Source organism: Marmota monax, unplaced genomic scaffold (genome assembly GCF_021218885.2).
Source record: "Marmota monax isolate L192 unplaced genomic scaffold, Marmota_monax_Labrador192_F-V1.1 WCK01_AAM20220418_F8-fsc00275, whole genome shotgun sequence".
Taxonomy (NCBI): Eukaryota; Metazoa; Chordata; class Mammalia; order Rodentia; family Sciuridae; genus Marmota; species Marmota monax.
Window position 1 is genome coordinate 195,178 of NW_026691942.1, and position 19,461 is coordinate 214,638.

Sequence of the window (19,461 nt, forward strand, 5' to 3'; positions counted from 1 at the left end):
AGATGTCACAAGTGCCAGCTCTGAGAAAGCAAGTTCTGGCCCCAGACATGCACCTCAAAAAGAGGAATGTGAAGCTCATAGCTCATGAGAACTGTGCATGGGGCTGGGCATGGCTGGAATGTACAGGGCCCTGGGCTGCACCCCCGGCAAAAAAAAGACTGTGTACACGTGCCTATGTAGGCATGTGTGTATGCATCTGAGTATGTGTGCACACATGTGTGTATGTGTGCACATGCCCATGTGCACGTGTACATGTATGTGTACTCAGCCAGAGTGTGCATGCATGTATGTACACACATGCATGTGTGTATGTATGTACCTGTGAGGATGTGTGCATGCATGTGTGTACAGAAGCACGTGCACAGGTTTGCACACACACATGAATGCATATGGGCACACAAGTAGGTGTGTACGTATATGCAGGTGTATGCACATCCGTGTATATATGCACACATGTGTACATGTGTGTGTGCAGGTGTGTATATGTATGTGTGCATGTGAGTACGTGTGCATGCATGTGTGTGTGTGCGTGCATAGCATCAAGCAAGATCAACTATCAGCCCTCTTTGGGGCTTCACTTTTAAAGTCTTTTCTCCCTCAGACAAATTTCTCAGTGCTGCGTCTGGCTAACGTGAAGGCCTCAGCTCCACACCTGCAGGACCTTCTGCTCTATTCCAAGCTGGGCCACTGCTTGTAAGATGGAACACACTGCTCCTCAACAGGTTCTCTCACTCTGTCCTGACTGGGTCAAGCACAAAGAGAGGCTTGTTAAAAACAAGAGCCTGACACCAGGGCCTTCTGCAGCTGTCTGGGGTAAGGATGTGGGTCTGGGGGCCAGCAGCCATTTGCATCTGCTCAGCTGCCTGTCTGGCAGAGTGCTTCTGCCCTGGCTGGGTGAGGGGCATGTGAGCAGGAGCCGGAGGATGGGCCATGAGGCAGCGTCTCTCTTCTCCACCCGGGAGCCCTGTCTTCATTTGTGGCATACGAGATGTCCTTCTCTCCAGCAGATTGTCACCAGCTGCCTCTGCAGGCCTTTGCAAGGGTTTGCTGTAACTTTAATGTCCACACCAGCTCCCTGCCCTGGGCCAGACTATTACAGCCACCACGAGTGGTCTGGGGGGCACGGGTGGGAGAGAGCTGCAGTGACATGGCTCAGATCTTTATTTACAAAGAACCATGCACTCAGATCAGGGAACATCACAGACAGGAAAGCAAAACCATCGCATGTGGACCCTAAGGGCTCATCGGGTGGACCCTAGGTGCAGATGCAGATCGTTGGAGGAGATGAGCAACACACAGGGTCTCACTAGTGTCTCAGACACATCCTCAGTCAGCAGGGGGTCTCCACATCCAGGAAACTGGCGTTACTTATGCTTCCACAGGAGGCGTTTACCGAGAAGGAGCGGTTAGTGATACAAACCAACCCTCGGGCCACTGAGTGAGAAGAAACCGCCATGCAAACCAACAGCAAGCAAAGGTGAGGCCGTGAGAGGTTCAGAGGGTCCCCACATGTCCCTGCAGCAGACACAGTTTCCAATGATCACTTTTGTGACTATGCAACTGGGCTCATATTACTAGCTGCAACATCACAAAAATGACACTGGCCACCGCTAATGAGCTGGCAAAGTAAGGCTTTGTCCATGTTTACAGTGAGCAGCGTTAGTGAATGCTATGGCACACAGCAAGAGGTGCAGGAGAGAGGGAGAGAGGACAGACAGCGGGAGAGAGGTTCTCCAAGCGAGGCCTCCCGTGTGATGCTAATTACCCCTTAGCAGTTCTCTGTAGAGTGTAAATGTGCTCCCTCTGGGCTCCAGGAACAGTTAATTACACATCTCAGGAGCCTGATGCACACACCAGGCCGGGGAGAGAAGCTCTGCCTGTCGCTCAGAGGGGAGCAACCCTGCACCCTGCCTCGGAGGCGTCTCCAGACACAGCTGCTGGCACTCGGCTGCTGCACAGAGAACCACCTTCCAGAGATGCACATCTGGGTGTGTCGCCACTGGTGCCCACTGTCCAGGGAAGGTGCGGCCGGCCTGACTGGACTCCCAGTCCTGCCAGACACGGCCAGTCAGGACGGCTGATCCTCCCCAGACGGTCATACTGGGCTAGAAGTTTGCTTTCTTTTCGATTTAACAAAGACTTTTGGGGGCCACGTGTTCTCAGACCCTGGAGCAAGGGAGTTTGGGGAATCCATTTTTCTTTGCGATGTGTTTGGAACCCTGAGGTCTGGGTATGGGTATGTTCCATTCCATATATGGATACAGACACGTGCCCATATGCATATATGTCAACCACACAGGATGAGCCTAGAGGCAGAGTGCCGGCATGAGTGGCCGCCTCTCAGCTTCATCCGTTTTGCTGGTGATGACTGGTTTGAAGATGACCTCAGGAACCCAGCTGAGATTCCACGTGGCACGTCTCTGTGCACTGAGGAGACATATGCAGTGGCCAGGAAACTGGGGGATGGGCAACAGCTCAGGGTTCTAGGTCCAGCTCTGGGGTGGGGACAGAGTTGGATGGGAGTCACTGAGCGTATGTGACAGATGTGGCACCAAAGTCCCTCCTTGAGCTCTTTCACATGCTATCTGACCCAAAGAGCCATCGAGGTAAAAATGTTGTGATTATTTCAAATGGACCAGAAGGCAAAAGAAGTCGTGTCACAACCAACTGTAGCCTCCACCTGCAAAATCTGCAGAGGAGCTGGCCCTGTCAAGGTGACAGTGGCCCAGGGCCTCACAGAACACTGCTAGTGGGGCTGCCCTGCGGGGCTAGGACGCGCCTCGTCTTCACTGTGCTCCTTGCCCGAGTGCCTCCGAGGAGGGTGCTGCCTGCCCCGCGCCTGGCTGCGGAGCTGCTGCCTGGGGCCACTGCAGGCCCCACGCTGAGCGACCGCGGCCCCCCTGAGACTGCAGCCCCACTCCGCGCGCGAGGGCTTGCTGTGCTGTGCTGCTGACCTCTTCCTGCCACAGCCTCGCGTTTGTGCAGCAGAGCAGCACACGCTTCAGGACAGGACAGCCCGCGGGGCGACTGGCCAACTGTCCGAAGGACAGCCACTGAGAACGCAGCCGCGAGCCCCCCGGGCCCAGGCTCTTGCCTGAGACAGCCCACCCCAGAATCCAGCCACCTTATGAAGCCTCACCCCAGCCGCCGGGCGAGGGCCCAGCTCGCCACACAGGCCTCACATCTTCACGTTGGGGCTGCCGGCTGAACCAAGGGCCACCTTCCCACCATGTTAAGGTGTCCGCCTCGCCACTAACCAGCACCAAGGCTGGAGGACAGCGGCAGGTCCCCCACCTCTTGCCCCAGAGGATGCCCACAGCTGGAGCCACCCAGACACGGGATCTGGTGCCAGCCCGTGCCCTGCTGCCTGGTGTCACCCTCTGGCTACATTGGCTGCTGGCAGCTCTTTACCTGCGGAAGTCCAGGAGTGCCCCTGTGGAGGAGGGGACGCCCCCGTCATACCAGCTCAGGAAGTGGAACTGGGTCACGGTGCGCGTCTGCCGAGTCTGCAGGTTCTTTAGGTAGAAGCTCCTCACCAGGAAGTCCTCGCACCAGATGTGCTCCGAGACCAGGTTGACCTGAGGGGGAGGGGACAGGAGGGGACAGGACAGGCCATGCATCGTGAGTCACATGCGCCTGCACCTCACGCTGCCGTTGGGGCGGAGGGGCGTCTTACAACATGACAGCTGCTGCAGCTCAGCCTTGGCTTGGCCCGATGCTTCCCTCTGCTCTGAAATCACCTGCACAGACACCGGGAAGCCCCTGGCCCAGGCAAGGAGCCCCTCGGTCCTCGGGACAGTGGCAGTGCTCTCTGTGGAAGGAGGTCCTGCCTGGGTGGCTGGGAGCAGGATCGACCATCCTGGAGGTGGGTGTGCTGCTTATCCTGCCAGCGCTTGGGTCTGCACTTCATATGTGGAGATACACGGTGCACCCCAGAGTCCGGGCCACAACCACACAGCCATGTGGCACCTACACCCCTGAGAACCTGTGGTGCTGCCTGCCCCGTGTGGCCCTGCCTCTGCCTAGTGGACAGGACTGGTCAGCTGCTGGCAACCTCACCCAGCAGCGGGGCACATGCTCCTCCCTGGGGACGTAGGCACCCCTGCCTCGGTACCTCATAGAAGTGGTAGAGGTTGGCGCCTTCGTCCGGCCAGTAGTGGTGGCTCTGGCGCACCCCGTTCTCCGTGAGGGGCGTCAGCATGACGATGACAGCACAGCCGCTCTCCCACACCATCTGCGGACAGAAAGGCGGGCCCAGGTGAGGCTCCGTCACACGTGCCGCACTGTGCTAAGGGACAGGCAGCGAAGGGACACTGCGCTCACAGACACCTGTTGCCATGGGGCAGCGTCTGCCCTCCGCTGCTCTGGTCTCGCCACGCGTTCTGTGGGATGTGGGAGCCAGCGAGTCCCCCCATGTAGCCCCTCCACGGTTCCACCCCAGCCATGTGCCTGCCCAACCTTCGGTCTGTAAAGGACACTTTCTACCACGCGACACAAGCAGAGATCTGTCACCACAGTTATTTTTTGGTGGTTGTCATTACTTTGCTGGGCCAGAGAAACAGTTCACCCGGCGGACCTGCAGAGCCATCGGCAGCGGCTGAGAGGAGGCTTTCCAAAGCACACTACAGACTCCACAGCAGCATATCTCAGTAGGGTTCAAATCAAAGCAGACCCCAAGCTGATTTTGCCATTTGTCCTGGCCACACGGGACAGCCCCAGACCCGGTGAACAGAGCGTGCCCGCCACCTGGGCTGCACAGTCCTCCCGCGCCCTCTCGCAGACGCGGCCTGCCACTGGGGGCGTGAACCTGCGTTCCCGGCCCAGTGTGTCCAGGGTGGCCGGCTCGTCCCCATCACGGGAGGACTGCTCTCCTGCACGGGTCACATTTCCCACAAGACTTCACAGAGATGTTGACAAGCATTTGTGCTTGGACGCGAGTCCATATCTGAGAGCTTCCATTCCTTTGAAATACAAATATAAAAATCCGGTTATGATCTTGTTATTTAAGAATCCACATCTCACCTATGAAAAGGCTTGTCCCTCATAGTTCCTGTTACTGAATTCCCCCGTCAGATTACATTTTAAAATCAGGCTTGTGCTTGGTGTTTTCCTCTGTTAATGCTATTTATTTTCCCGTGGGATAGAAACAGCTGATTTCCCTGGGGTGCCTCACTGCCTGCTACCTACGTTGGGATTTAACGGGACCTCCTGAGATATTGGCCAAAATCCCACAGTAGATGTGAACCTCGCGTGAACCAGGAGCTTCCCTCGGCCTCTGTGCCAGTCGGGCAAGAAGGGCCGGGCGTGCTCTCTGCCTTCAGACCTGCTCCCCGTCTGCACGCCCGTCACGCGGCAGTTTAATGTGCCCTTAGAAAGCGAAGAAGCTCGTCGGAGCCATTACGGAAATGAGGAGAAACACGGGTTTTATGAGTGTAATAAAAACACAACGATCTAGACCATAAACTAATCACCGGCACCCCGCTGGTGCCGCCCAAGTGTGACGTTGGGGACCTGCCGCGGCAGAGGGGCCTTGCAGCTCACGGTGGCAGCCTTGGGAGCCCGCCTGGCTCTCTGAAGAGGTGCTCAAGATTAAATCCAAACAAACTCCATAAACTAAGGTCCCAGCCTCCCACGGTGCCCTGGGGGTGACGCTTCTCCTTAGGTCTGCGTAAGAGCAGAGAAGGCGTCACCAGACACACAGGCAGCTGTGTTGGGTCCCAGGGCCACAAGCTGCTCAAGAGCCTGACGAGGTTTTCTGGTGTCCCAACCTGGGGGAGCCAGAGCACCTCTCACTAGCTCCCACCGTCACCCACATGCCGCCCACTTAGCCTCAGAGCATGTTGAGGGAACTTGACGGTTGGCGAGAACAGAGAAAGAACCTGGTCCACCAGGTCTCACTTCCGCCCTCTTCACCCCAGGCTTGGTCTGCAACAGGCAGGATGTGAGGTGCTGCTGCCCGTGGCCGGGGAGGGGGACACTGTGCCATGCACCTTGAGAGAGCTGAACTTCCTCCTTGGACATAGGCGATGACCTGGAGTCCCTGTTCAATCTAGCGCCGTCCCCTGGAATAGGCCGGAATGAAACTAGAGAGCGACAGGCTGGTTCAGGAATGGCAGTTTCGGGGCTTCTGTTAAGTATCTGAGAACACTTGTGGTCTGCACTCTGCTATCTGACCTCTGACTGAGCCATGTGCCAGGCCTGAGGCTGGAGACTCGATGGGGACAGACAGGGCTGGTGCTATGTGTGCCTAGAGGCACCTGTGGTGGCCCTCAGACCCCCTCCGCTTGCAGACTTTCAGGGGGTTACTTTTCCCAGGCAGGAAGCAGGGTCCTCTATGCCCTGATCAAGATGAAGCTGCGATGTAGGCGGTGAGTGAGCTTGGGCACGGACCCCACGTGTGAATGGCTGGTGCTGTGCTCGGAGGATTGAGATCCCCCAGACGTGCCGGCTCCTCTGCCCAGAGCCCACCTCTGTGAGCCTGGGCGGGGAAGGGGCAGAGGGTCTTCCCCCCATTCCTCACAGTGGCTGGGTTCCAGGGGCTCTCTTGGTGTGAAACCAGGGCTAAGCCCGCTGCCAATCCTGGGGAACCGCCCAGGGCCAGAGACTGGTGATGGATGCAGAAGAACTGGAGTAGCTCAGACAGTTCGTCTGTGCATGGGAAGTGTGGGCTGGTGCTGTCCAAGTGTGACGTTGGGGACCTGCTATTTGAGCCAGCTCACTGGCGATTAGAGCCCTGGAGCTCCCTGCTGAGGCTGGACTATCCTCTCCAGTGGCGCTGAAGTGGCGCCTGGTGCCTGTGTGTGGCCCCTGGAAGGCCATCTGTTTGTTTTGGTACTGAGGGTGGACTCCGGGCCATGCTGCCACTGTGCTGCCACCCTGGCCCTTCAATTTTATTTTGAGACGGGTCTCCCTATGTTGCGCAGACTGGCCTCAAGCTTGGGACCGCCCTGCCTCGGGCCCCGAGCTGCTGGAGTCCAGGCGTGTGTCCCTGAGCCCGGCTAGAAACAGGGCGTTGCAGGTGTGATGAGCTGAGACGAGGCCCTACCAGAGGGGCTGGTCCTAATCCAGCCTGATGTCCTTCTCACAAAGAGGGCCACACCAGGCCAAGGCAGGGCCCAGGGCGGACCACGCCAGGGCCGGCACGGACGGGGCGATGCTGCCAAAAGCCAGGGGCCCCTGCGGCCCCTGAGCTGGAGGTGCAGGACCTGCCCTAGGGCTCTGTAGGAGTGCCCTGTCCACTCCCGGGTCTGGGACTTGGGCCTCCGGCACTTGAGAATGCACCCCGGTTGCTGTGAGCCGGCCTGTTCACTGTCCCAGCAGCCCGAGCCAACCAGCACACCCCGGACACTGCCGCCCAGCAGACCTCGGCAGGCGGGGGCATCAGAGTCGGGGAGCAGGAGGGGCCCGGGTCCACCTGCTCAGAGTCCTCCTTGAGTACTGAGTATCTCACCAGCAAACACAGAGGAGCCCGCTAGAACGTGGCCCAGGAACCCAACCAACACTCCTCCAAAGGAGACCCTGGTGGTGGCCACCAGTGCTGCATACAAGGGGACACCAGGCGGGCGCAGACCACAGGACTCCACTGCACCGTCTGAGGCCAGGAAGCAGCACAGGCCTGAGGTGCAGAGAACAGGACAGGGCCCGGGAAAACTCAGAGGCTCCTCAGGGCTGTGGCAGTTCTGGGTACTTGTGCAGCAGCCCCAAGTCCCTCCCTGGAGACAGCTGCCTCCCACGTGCACCGTGGCCACGAGCAGATGTGTGGGTGGGCGGTGGGGGGCACAGCAGGATGCACCTGAGCCGCAGGGGCAATCCTGCCATTCAACACGGTGGCCTGGAGGGCCGAGCCCGACCTGCCAGGCGGAGGGTGGAGGACGTAGGCCCCGGCACAGAAGAGAGCTGAGCAGGCCACTGGCATGGCGGCAGGGGCCGAGGCCGGGCGGAGGCTGGGCGAGGGAGGTGGCCGCAGGGTAGAGGTCTCGGCTGTGTGAGGAGCAGGCTCTGGAGACCTGGTGGCAGCGGGACTCCTGCTCAGTGTCGGGTCCTGGGCATCTGTGAGCAGGTGGACTGTTCCGCACCCCACACAGCCAGGGGAGGAGAGGGGCCTGTGGGTGGGTCTGTCTGCACCGGCCTCACCAGGTGCACCTACATCAAACACACTGCCTAGACTGTGTGTGATGCGCCCCTCCCCCTTGCCTTATCTCATCTGTGTCTCCACATCTTTCTTCCTCCAAATTGCTGTCTCCTGAAGACTCGTTCCTACTCTGGAGCATGCTCTGGAGTGATTTATTACAGCCGACACTTAATTGAAAGAGAGGTGACTTGAGGCCAGGCCATCAGTGGCCTGTGCACAGGGTCCTCCTGGGCTGCTTGAACGTAGAGACTGGCTCTGTTCTTTGAAGTGGGAGCGCCTGCCTGTGTGCTGGAGCTGCTGGTGGGGCAGACAGCCCTCGCCAGAGAAGGCAGAGTGTCCCCAGGCCCCAACCTGGCCCACTCTCCTGCAGAGAAGCTGCTTTCACAGGTGGACGCAGGGAACTCTGAACATCAAGGTGTGCATCCTCAAGGGTCACAGACACGCTTGTCATGCCCGATGAGCCCACGGTAGCTGTGTGGGCAGAGCACACAACCCCTTCCCAGCCTGTATAGTCAGCCCAGGCATGCAGTCCAAGCCTCTGGGGCCCTGGTCCTTCCAGGACTGAATTAGGGTGTCAAGCCCAGAGTTTTGTAGAGGAGGAGGGTTGAAGGGTGGGGTGGGGGAGAGAGGAGGGGGAAGGAGGGAGGAGAAGGGGGGTGGGAGGGAAGGTGACAGGGTGGGGTGGGAGAGAGGGGGAGGAGGAGAGGGAGGGAGGAGGAAGAGGGGGGAGGAGGGAGGAGGAGGGGGAGGAGGGAGGAAGAGGAGGGGGAGGGAGGAGGAGGGAGGGGAGGAGGGAGGAGGGGCAAGAGGGAGGAGGAGGAAGAGGGGGGAGGAGGGAGGAGGAGGGGGAGGAGGGAGGAAGAGGAGGGGGAGAGAGGAGGAGGGAGGGGAGGAGGGAGGAGGGGGAGGAGGGAGGAGGAGGAAGAGGGAGGAGGGAGGAGGGGGAGGAGGGAGGAGGGGGAGGAGGGAGGAGGAGGGGGGAGGGAAAGGAGGAGGAGGGGGGAGAGGATGGGAGCTCCTGCCATGTTTCAGCTGTGAACCATAAAAACCAGCTAAGCAGGAGTCTTGGGAGATGTCTTTCTAATTCCAATTCCCATGTCCACAGGAGGACTGCCATGGCCACCAAGACAGTGGTGGACACGTCCCAGGTCACAGTCACAAACCCCAGCCTCGGGTGAGGTGGCGGGACCAGAGTTTCCTCCGCTTTCCCAGGTTTGGAGATGTAGGGGGATCCAGCGGGGCCACACTGGAGACGGCCGGTCCTGGGAACCCGGGGGCGCGGCCAAAGCACAACATCGCAGGTGAAGAATCCAGTTTTCCTCTGTCTGGGCTCCCCTGATCCAGTGACGTCCCCACATCAGCCAGCCTGCTCCGGGGAGCCTCCCACGCTTCTTCCCCTAGTTCCTCAGAGTCTGCCCACGGCCAGAGGCCAGATGAGAGAGCACCTGAGCTGACCCCTGAAGAAAGGGCCTGGGAAGGCTGGGCAGCAGGACAGGCCTGGACGCTCCATGTCAGGCCAGGCCGCCATTGCAGGCCGCCGTTGAGGCTGCCAGAGGCCAGGTCTGTCCACTGAGGGGCATCAAGTGCAGCTGCAGGTAGGAGGCTGTGAACTAGCCCGGCAGCCTGGAGGCCACCCCAGTGGGAGGGGCCCTTGCCCCCACCGAGGTAAGCAGCCTTCTCTGGAGGCCCGACGTGAGGCTCCCGGTGGTGCTATTGACAGTAGCCACACGATGGTCATCTCTGGCTGATCAAGACAGCCTGGCCAGCAGGGGTGCACACGGGAGACCCATGCCACAGATAACGGCCACAGGGCACAGAGGTGGCTGGCCCTGGCTGTGGGGACTGGTGCGCCGAGGCTGTGGCGACAGTGAGCTCTTCACACTGTGCTTTGACCCTGGGAAGAAGGAAGGTCCTCTGGGTCTCCCGGGGCACTCAGCTCAGGTGTCATGCCTCAGCTGGGGCTGTGCAGGAGGACCCGGACTCAGCAGGCTCCGGCTCTGGGAGGGAGAGAAGCCAGGTCCACGCGAGCACCTCACAGGATGCCTTCAGAGGGTGGACACTAGAGAAGGACGGGGGACTTTCTTCCTGGTGAACCGCTGCTGGTGGCAGTAAGAGCGGACCCTGACTGGGCACTGCTGAGTGCACTGGCCGGGAGAGGGCCTCGTCCCGCGTCGGACTGAACCAGCCTACCTGCACAGCGCTGGGCAGGATGACGCTGGCGTCTGGGCGTGACTGCCCGGTTCCTGCCCAGGTGCCTGGGATGATGCCCTCCGGCATCCCCGTGTCCTCACCTGCCCTGACTTTAGGCTCCACATCTGCAGACACTGGCCATGCACCCAGGTGGCAGGCCACGCTGCCTCCACCCTGCTCAGACCACTGTGCACCTCTGGGACACACCAGGGTGATGAAGCCACCCAGCACTCCACTGCCAGCTCACCTGCGTGTGCAAGGAGGAACAGCCCACAGCCGGGCCTCCAGCCACGTGGCTGCTCTGGCAGGTGAGGGTGGCCACAGATCCGGAGAGGTGGAATGACAGAGCCTGGAGGCCACTGGCCCTTGCCCGCCCAGCGGTCCTGGGGACACCTGCAGAGGCCTTTCCACAGGCGCTGCCTGGGCCTGGGAGGAGGCTCAGCACCTGGGTTGTCAGGTGTAGCTCAGGCATCTGGCCAGGAGCAGGGTCTGCAGCCCACGTGCGGCACTGTGCGCTCTCATCCTGTCCCTCTGGAGCCCCGCCCCGCCCAGTCGCTGGCCTCTCCACTGCTAGGAGCCATGTGGCAGAACCCGTGTCACAGCTGCCCTGGCTGCTGCGGCTCCTGGAGCCTGCTTTCCACGGAGTTGGCCGCGACACCCGCTTTGTCCTGTGGCGAAAGGCTCTGCAGGCTCGGTCGCGGCTCCTCAGCCACAGCTCAGAGGCCACCTCTAGAAAGTCCTCACCTTCCCACACCCAAGTGCCGTCCCGGGAAGGGCCGCTCCCACCTGGTGCCCACATCTGCTTCCTACCTCCGTGGGCACCCTCGTGTGTGCCCTCTGAATGTGTCCTCCCCGTGGGGGCACTGGGACGGCTGGTGCCCCTTCCCCATGGGGCCAGGCAGGACTACAGCAGAGCCAGGTGAGCATGCACACACCAGGGTGACGGGGACTCAGGGTGATGCTCCTGCCCGGACCTGAGGTTGGCAGGAGCGAGCTCCCTGCAGAGAGGGCGTCTTTAGAGGAAGGTCACAGGACCCACGTGCATTCCAAGCACAGGGATTGGGTCAGCCGCCTTCTCCCTCTCCCTCCCCTCACTCCACAGCTGGGGGACACCCATGGAGTGCAGGTGCGGCCCTGGGTGTCGACCCACCTGGGAGGTACTTTAGAAATCCTGGATGAAACACCCCCCCCCAAGGCAGGCAGACGTGCGTGACCCGGAAGGAGCTGGAGTACAGCCCGCCATCCTGCAGAGAGGGTCAGGTCTCGCGCTGGGCCGTCTCGAGACGCAGAGGATCCCACGTCCTGTGGCCCAGGCTGTCCCATGTCCTTATTCCCCAAGCCATGTGTGTTTCCTTTAAAATACAATTATGTCTAAGCAGTTTACTCCTTTCTGGGGAAGCCCGGCTTAGTGGCTCTGTGAGGAGGCGTGGGGTTCAGGGGAATGGCTTACAAGGGATGATTGGGAGATTTCTCTTCCTCTGTACCAGAGCTGGCCCTCGGCACCTGTGGGTTCTGCATCTGAAAATTCAACCAGCCACGGACAGAAACTATTTGAAAAAAACCTGTGTTTGTGCTGAATGGGTACTGAGTCTTCCTGTCACCATGTCCCAACAACCTAGGGTGACATGTGTCTACGCAGCCTGCATACTGTCCTGGTGTCATAAGTAGCCCAGAGATGATCCGGAGCATCTGGGAGGACCTGGGGGTCATGTGAGCACACTGTCATTTACACCAAGGACTTGAGCCTCCATGGGTCTTGGTACCAGGGAGATGGAGCCAAGTCCTGCCCGATCCCGGTGGGAAATTGCACATCTGTTCTTGGCAGTCTTAAAAAGATAAATCAAACTTTTGAAAATAAAATTCTTGACATGCATACAGTGTATGAGGGGAGATTCTATAGCTAGATAACTGATGTTTTTTTTGGAGGAAAAAACTGGACTGCAGAGTCAGTGGGGGCCCCTCTGTTGTCTTCTAGAACATTCTGGGTTTTGCTTCGAGGCAGCTGTGCCCAGCAGGGGTCTGGGGACAGGCTGCTCAGGGGGCTGAGAGGGGCCCGGCTGGTGCCTGAAGCCCTGCAGGGTGGTGAAGGTGGACACCGGCCGTGCTGAGCGTGAGCACGGCATAGTGGGGAGGCCGTCCTTCCAACTCTCCTGTCCTGGCTGCTGGTGTCGTCCTGCTGAGGGACTTGGGCACCTAGGCTCTGCCTGCGCCTCCTCCACACCCCGAGACTCTCCCATGTCCTGCGGTGTCCTGTCACGTGGTCAGGTGGTACCTTGGGATGCTCAGTACAAGTCTTTCTTCCTGCTGCGGCCTTGGGGAGAAGGGGTCCAGCCAGGACCTGTGGATGGATCTCATTTGGGAACGACATCTTTGTAGACAAGGCCAAGACAGAGCCACAGTGGTCAGGATGGACTCCAGTCCAATGACGGGCGTCTGCCCACAAAGGGAGACCTGGACACACAGACGCAGTGGGAGAGACCACGCGATGTCAGAGGTGGAGAGGGGTCCCCAGCAGGCCTTGAGGCTCATGGAGGCCAGGTAGCTGCTCCCTCAGACCACCAGAGGCGCCAACCTGCAGCCCCTTGGCTGGGGCCTCTGGACCCGATTCCTGCTCCTGGTCGGGGGCTTTCTCCAGCAGCCTCGGGGAACAGAGGCAGCTCTCCCGGACCAGGGCCTTCCTCAGCCCCATCTACACCGGCCTCCTAGGGGAAGTGCTCACCACTGACAGAAGCACCTGCTAGCCCCAGGAGGCACTGGGGTGGACATGAACCTGGAGCCCCTGGGAGCGGCTCCAGGTCCATTAAAAGCCTCAGACCCACAGAGTGAGAGGCGTCGGCTCCACAGCCCGTGGTCCACCACCCCCAGCTTCATGTTCCAATCAGGCTCACTCCTAAGGCACCGACAGGCTGGTGGGTTGGGAAGTTCTGGTGTCTGAGAGAGGTCCAGGCAGGGGCCGCTTCCGGAGTGCAGCTGTAGAGCTGGCTGCACTGGACAGTTGGGCGGGCGTCACAGTGCTCAGGATGCGACGCTGGGACTGCGAGGAAGAGCTGTGTTTGACAGGCGCCCATGTTTCCAGAGACCAAACCGTCAGCCGTGGCCGGGTAGGAAACTAGTGCACTGTGGGGTTTGCGGCAGAGTAGTATCCCTAGGACAGGGACTAGAGGAGAGGGCAGTGTCCTGTGCAGAGTGCGGACGAGGCGGTGAAGCTGGCTACTTTGGAATGGAACTTCATAGAGGCTCTGAGGCCCTGAGGCCCTGGAACCTCGAGGCTCTGCAGAGCCCCCAGGGCTGGTCTCCGGGCCCCTGGAGGGGTGGGGCTAGAACCTGGGGAGCACTCCAGCCGGTGTCCCCGTCCTCCGCAGGTGGCAGGGCTGGCGGCTGAGCTGAGCCTCAACTACCCTGCACTTGCCTCTGTCCCACTCGCCTCTCAGGGCTCCATCCTCAGGCTATTTCATGTCCCCTGCACACCAGTCTTTGAGTGAAATGTCACAACTCGAGTCCAGCGCGTGCTGGAAGCCTTGGCTCCTGCCACTGGTTGGGCAGGTGCAGAATTCCTCAGGGACTCACTTGCCCTGCCTGCTCAGGGGAGGAGAAAGGCACTCACGTGCCCAGGAGGCCAAGGGCGCCAAGCGCCCTCAGCACAGCCTGGGCCCTTCCTTGGGTTCCAGAAAGGCAGGGAGGAAGGCCCCCTCCTGAGTGCAATAGGGAGGCTGGACGGGGCACTGGGGAAGGGGACAGAGAGTCTGGAGCCGGGGGACTTCCTGACCTGTCCGAGTCTTCTCCTCTCCTCAACCACTGAGCAGCTCCATCTCCAGCTGCTGCCTCCTGGGGCTGCCCTGGCGGCCGGGCCCACCCACCTCCTGGGTCTCCTGCGCCCGGCTATGGTTTCGCCTCTGGGTGGTGTGCCTGGCCGTGGCAGGAGCTGCGACCACTGTGGCGCTCAGTGCCACTTCCCAAGCCCATTCCCATCGAGCTCTGCAGGGGCTGACTGCTGGGGGGACACGGCTGGGGAAGGGGGGCCCAATCCACAGCACCCCCATTCCTCACATTGGCAACTGTGTCAGTTCTCAAGGCCTGGTCTGGTCCTGGTGACCCAGGGTGACGCTGACTGAAGGCTCCTGCCTTTAGGACACGGTGTCGGGTCCTCACAGAAGACAGAGCTCCGCCTCCACCTTCCTAAGAATGGAGCCACAGACAGGCCCGGGGAACCCACGCTCCTTACACACACATTCAAAGGTGTGCTGGTTCCGGGGGGAGGGCAGGGGGTGGGGAGGTCAGGTGGTGGAAGGGGGTGGACATCATCACCCTAGGAACACGTACGACTGTCCAACTGGGGACTCTGCATCGTGCACACCCAGAGAAGTGAAAGGCTGTGCTGCATTTGTGTACAGTGAAATGAGTGCGACCAATCAGGAAAAACAGAACATCAACACAAGAAACAAATACGTCACAATAAACCACATAACTGTGTAATTATAATTGAACTAAGTATGATTATGATTAAAATGTGTTAATTTCATTTCTTTATATTTTATAAAATGACATTATAAAGTGGCTAAAAACTAAAGATCTCTAGGCACTGAATCTCTCAAGGTGAATTTTGATACTAAATTTGAAAAGAGATTAATGATAAAAATATCAAAGAACTCATAAATTCTGAAATCAAGTAACGTTTAGTGAACATCCTTTAGTAAGTTTGAACGGGCTTATCTGAATTCAAGGCATTATTCACAACCAATCTATTTAGATCTCGTTTTTAAAAAACATTTTAGGTAAAAAAAAAAAGAGAGTCACCTGCCAGAAGTCGGCCACAGTGGCGGGCAGGGGTCCTTGGGTGGCGATGTAGGCAGGATTCCTCGGGTCATGATCCATCTGTGGAGACAAGGCACACAAGACGGTCAGCCACAGGTCAGAAGCATCCAGAGGCCGAGCCTCGCTGGGGGCGTCTGTGCCCCATGGTGTGACCCCCACCACTGTTCACAGATCCCAGTGGGCACCTGAGTTCCAGCAGACTCAGAAACCACAGCCAAGATGCCTTCTTACACCTGATTGAGGTTACAAGAGCAGGTCACAGAAACGGGGGCCCAGTGCCCAAGGAGACCAGGGCAAGCCCTTTGTCCCAGCGACACAGCACGTCCTCACGGGTGCGTGTGGAGGATCTTCCTGTACCCCATGGGGCTGTGAGCCGCCTGTTAGGACCCAGGTGGTGGGCTGCAGAGGGGTCAGGCCTTAGCCCCAAGCAGGACTCTCCATGTCCAGCCCCCAGGGACAGACTCGCCGGGGGCCAGAGCTGCAGTGGCTTCTCTCAAGGAGTTAGTGCGTGCCCTGGGGGCTTGTTTCTGCTCATCCTGAAAAGGGGGCTTAGGCCGGGCTGGTCAGCTTGGCCGGGGCCTTGCTGGGGGGCATCATGACTGGGCCAACCTCAGAGGGCCATTTCTCTTCTCTTTCCAGCAGACGACGGGCTGAGAACGGAGACTGTGGCCGAGGTCTTCCTGGCTAGCTGATTGGTCCACACCCTTGTGCTAGCCCCAGTGGGGAATTTGGCTTAAACGACCTTCGTTATGACATTTCACTCAAAGACTGGTGTGCAGGGGACAGGAAATAGCCTGAGGATGGAGCCCTGGGAGGCGAGTGGGACAGAGGCAAGTGCAGGGTGGTCAGAGGCTCCGCTCAGCCGCCAGCCCTGCCGCCTGCGGAGGACGGGGGCACTGGCTGTCATGCTCCCCAGGTTCCAGCACCCCTCCAGGGGCCTGGAGACCAGCTCGGGGGGGCTCTGGACACTGTGTCGGGGTCCAGCCTCAGGGCGAGACAGCTGCCTGCAGACCCCCACGGCTGGCCGAGCTCCTGCTCTCTAGGCTTGGGGCTGATGAAAGATCTGAGATGCTCTGTATTTCAAGATAACGGCCAGGAACACATTTCTCAGCAGAGTGAAAAATGAGGACGTCTTAACCACATGTGCTCTGAGGCCACACGCAAGGTCGGTGGTGGACCCAGCCGCCACCTTACACACGGCTCTGCGGGAGACCAGCAGGCCTGGGCAGGGAGGGTGTGTCCACCCGGGGCGAGCCCAGGGAGCCGATGCCATCCTCCCACCTGGACAGAACCATGCGGCAGGAGGCTGGAGCGAGGAGCTTCCCTGCGTCTAGTTTAATGGTCTCTAGTGAAAGTGGACATTGTTTTGAAATTCACCACAACATACACCATGCAGGTAGATTATGGTACTCTCACTGAAAGCCCCAACTAAAACGTTTCAGTGACAAATGTTTAGTTTTGATTTTTAAAATGTGCATTTGCTGCGGTGACTATTTATGGAGACCCCGTCTCCCCGCTGTGCACAGGTTCGTGTAAGAAGGAAGACCCACCTCCCCCTCGGGACGGCCCTGCCCGGAGCGCCTCGGCAGCAGCACATGTGGATCATGAGCATTCAAACCAGCTTCAAAATGCGAGGGCCCTGGCCCCGATGACACGCTGCCAGGGTCCCAGAGGGCAGATATGCCAGCCTTGTGATAGGTCTTAACTGCTGAGTTTTAAAATTCCTTAAACCATCACCTGCTTAGGTGCCCTGGACAGAGCCGTGGAATCCAGGGACACGGGCAAGTGCATGGGGCCTGGCCGCAAGTCGGGCCTCACAGCTCGGGCCTCGGGCTGCTCCGGGAGGTGCCAGGGCACAGGTCACATTGGTGAGGTGCACTCGCCAACGCAGACTGGAAGGTGGCAGGACGCCTCTGTGAGCTCTGACCCTCAGTGAGGCCGGGGCCGTGCTGTCCTCCTGCCTCTCTGCTGGCCTGGACACAACAGAGTCTACTCGGGCCACCTCTGCTCTGTGCGCCTGGCCCTCCCTCCTTCCTTCTCACATTCTCTGTCTCTCTGTGATATATCTTGGTGTCCCATGCCACTGTGTGACCCTGGGAAGTCTGTCATGCCTCTGGACCTCAGTCTCTGTGTCACCGGGTGGGTGATGGGGAGGGGGAGGCAGGACGGAATGACCTCCAGGTGCCCTTCAGCCCAGGTCCCAGGTAGACATGTGTGTGTCTGCATGGCAAGCCAGAGACGTGCCTGCATGTCCTGTGAGCCCCTTTGGGTGGGAGGACCCTGTCCCCGTGATTGCAGTGGTGCTGAGAGTCTGGGCCACTGGAAGCACTTCCCTGGCCAGAGCTTCTGTGGTGACGAGCTGGCCCAGAGAGGCTGGTGTCCATTAACCCACATTTAAGTGGTAGCTGGAGGGTGGCAGGACCCAGGCACAAATGACAGTGTGATTTTGCTTGTACTGTTTTCCCCCAGAAGGAGGAACGCCATCTGTTGGGTCCGTTGTCCCTGGTAGACTGCTTCTTGGGAAGATGTCACGTGAAATGGGACACAAAAGGTGTCCCCTAAAGGGATGCTTGCAAACAACCCGGTGGTGTGCGGGGGCTGGGACACACCCGCGTGAGGCGAGCGTCAGGTGGCTTCACCTTGAAGAAGCCCAGGCTGCTTGAAACCCAGAAGTCCCTCCCCAGTAACTTTCAGCCTCCAAGAAAAACTGCCTTTAGGAGGAGACCCAGGTTCTGAGCCCCAAGAGCTCACCAGAAGCGAGAGTGGGCCGGCCAGGGGCTTGCACAGCAGCCCCAGACCCACCTGGCCTCCTCGGCCTGCACCAACGTCTCAGGGGTCCTTCAGGGAGAGCGTGCCGGCACCTGGGCCTCCCTGTGTTCCTAGGTCACCGTGGATCTCAGACCTCCTCCTCTCTCTCTGCTATTCCTTCCTCTGTGGTGCAGGGGATTGAGCCAGGGGGCTCTGCCATCGAGCCACACCCCGGCCTGGCACAGCCTGAATTGGCAGGTGTCCAGACGACAGGCTCTGGGGAGGGAGGCCGACCTTGAGCAGTCTTCACACTGGCCTCAGGCATCAAATTGTTAAAGTGAGTACGAGGGTGAGCCACCACTGCCCACAGGTGCTAGCTGTGGGGACTTTCTGAGCCATGCTTGGCCACCTCCTCAGGACACTCAGGACACCTGCCCTGCCGTCCATCCTGGGCAGCCGCTCTGTCCCCAGGTGCCTGCCAATCAAACACCAGGCCATGTTCCTCCTTTCCCAAACGGTGGAACCAGGATGAGGCTGAGCTGTCCCTGTGGCTGGCACCGTGGGCTCGTCCTGGTCACTAACCCACATGCTCTGCCTGTGCCACTGTCCACAGGTGACACCCTCAGTCTGCCCAAGTTCTTAAATGGAGCCCACGGGTCTCCCTGACTGCCTAGGGGACACGGCTCCTGTGGACTTCCAGGACCCCTCTAAAGGCAGACTGGCATGGCTCGAGCGTGTGAGGACCGAGTGCCAACACGGCAGGCGTGACGATCATGGTCCGACACGGTAGGTCGTGCAGCTGCTTCTCACTCAGAGGCTGCTGGGGAGGCCATCCTGGGCCGCGGGTATTCAGAGAGAAGGGGAGGCGGGGATTTCCTAGTCCCCTCTCACAACCAAATTGGAAAAAAAGACTCGCACTATGAAGCAAAGGGAAAGCCACGAGGTGCCCAGATCCCGTCTCTCCCCTGGTGTCCCTTCTGACCCTAGCCCCTGGCCAGCAGCTGGGAAGGTCACCCTGAATCTGCACTGCCCAGGCCGAGGAACCGCAGGATGCACCCCCACCCCTCAGCACGTGAGCAGGAAACCATCCAGGTCCTGCCCTGCTGTGGCCACTGCATCCAGCAGTGCCCACGGGAGATGGACCTCCAGCCGGGGCACCCTGACATGCAGAGTCCCACAGCCCGGCAGGGACCCGCACCTCTTGGACTGGGGAAGGGCTTTGCCTGGCCTTTCTGTTTGGTCATTCCGGGAGAGGGACCACAACAGGCAGGGCCCGGATCCTCCCTCTCTTCAGCCACCAACAGTGCTGCCCATCACCCTGGGCAGGACCCAGCACTCACAGGCCTGCCTCACGGGGCATGGGGTTCTGCTCGGGGGACAAGAGTGGCCAGCCAGTGGGCTTTGACTAGAGACTCAGAATCAGTCTTGATGGGAAGACCCAGGGGACGGCCCCCGTGCAGGAGACAGGCCCCGCCACACGTCACACCTGTGTGAGGCCTGGGCCTCACAGCCCCCTCTCTGCACAGACGGAGTACCTGGAGCAGCCACTCCTCCAAGTCACTTTTTTTTTTAAATATAAT

At 59.6% G+C, this 19,461-nt stretch overlaps 1 protein-coding gene across 3 annotated transcripts in view; it reads right to left on the reverse strand.

The window, feature by feature from the left end:
• The window catches only part of Ptprn2 (protein tyrosine phosphatase receptor type N2), a 769,678-nt gene that overhangs the window by 18,887 nt on the left and 731,330 nt on the right, over positions 1 to 19,461 (reverse strand). For all 3 annotated transcript variants that reach the window (XM_046427071.2, XM_058574871.1, XM_058575062.1), the window contains 3 exons: positions 15,116 to 15,193; positions 4,115 to 4,234; positions 3,412 to 3,578 (listed from right to left, as the gene is read on the reverse strand). In XM_046427071.2, coding sequence (XP_046283027.1) covers positions 3,412 to 3,578; positions 4,115 to 4,234; positions 15,116 to 15,193 — 365 coding nt within the window. The remainder of the gene's footprint in view (positions 1 to 3,411; positions 3,579 to 4,114; positions 4,235 to 15,115; positions 15,194 to 19,461) is intronic.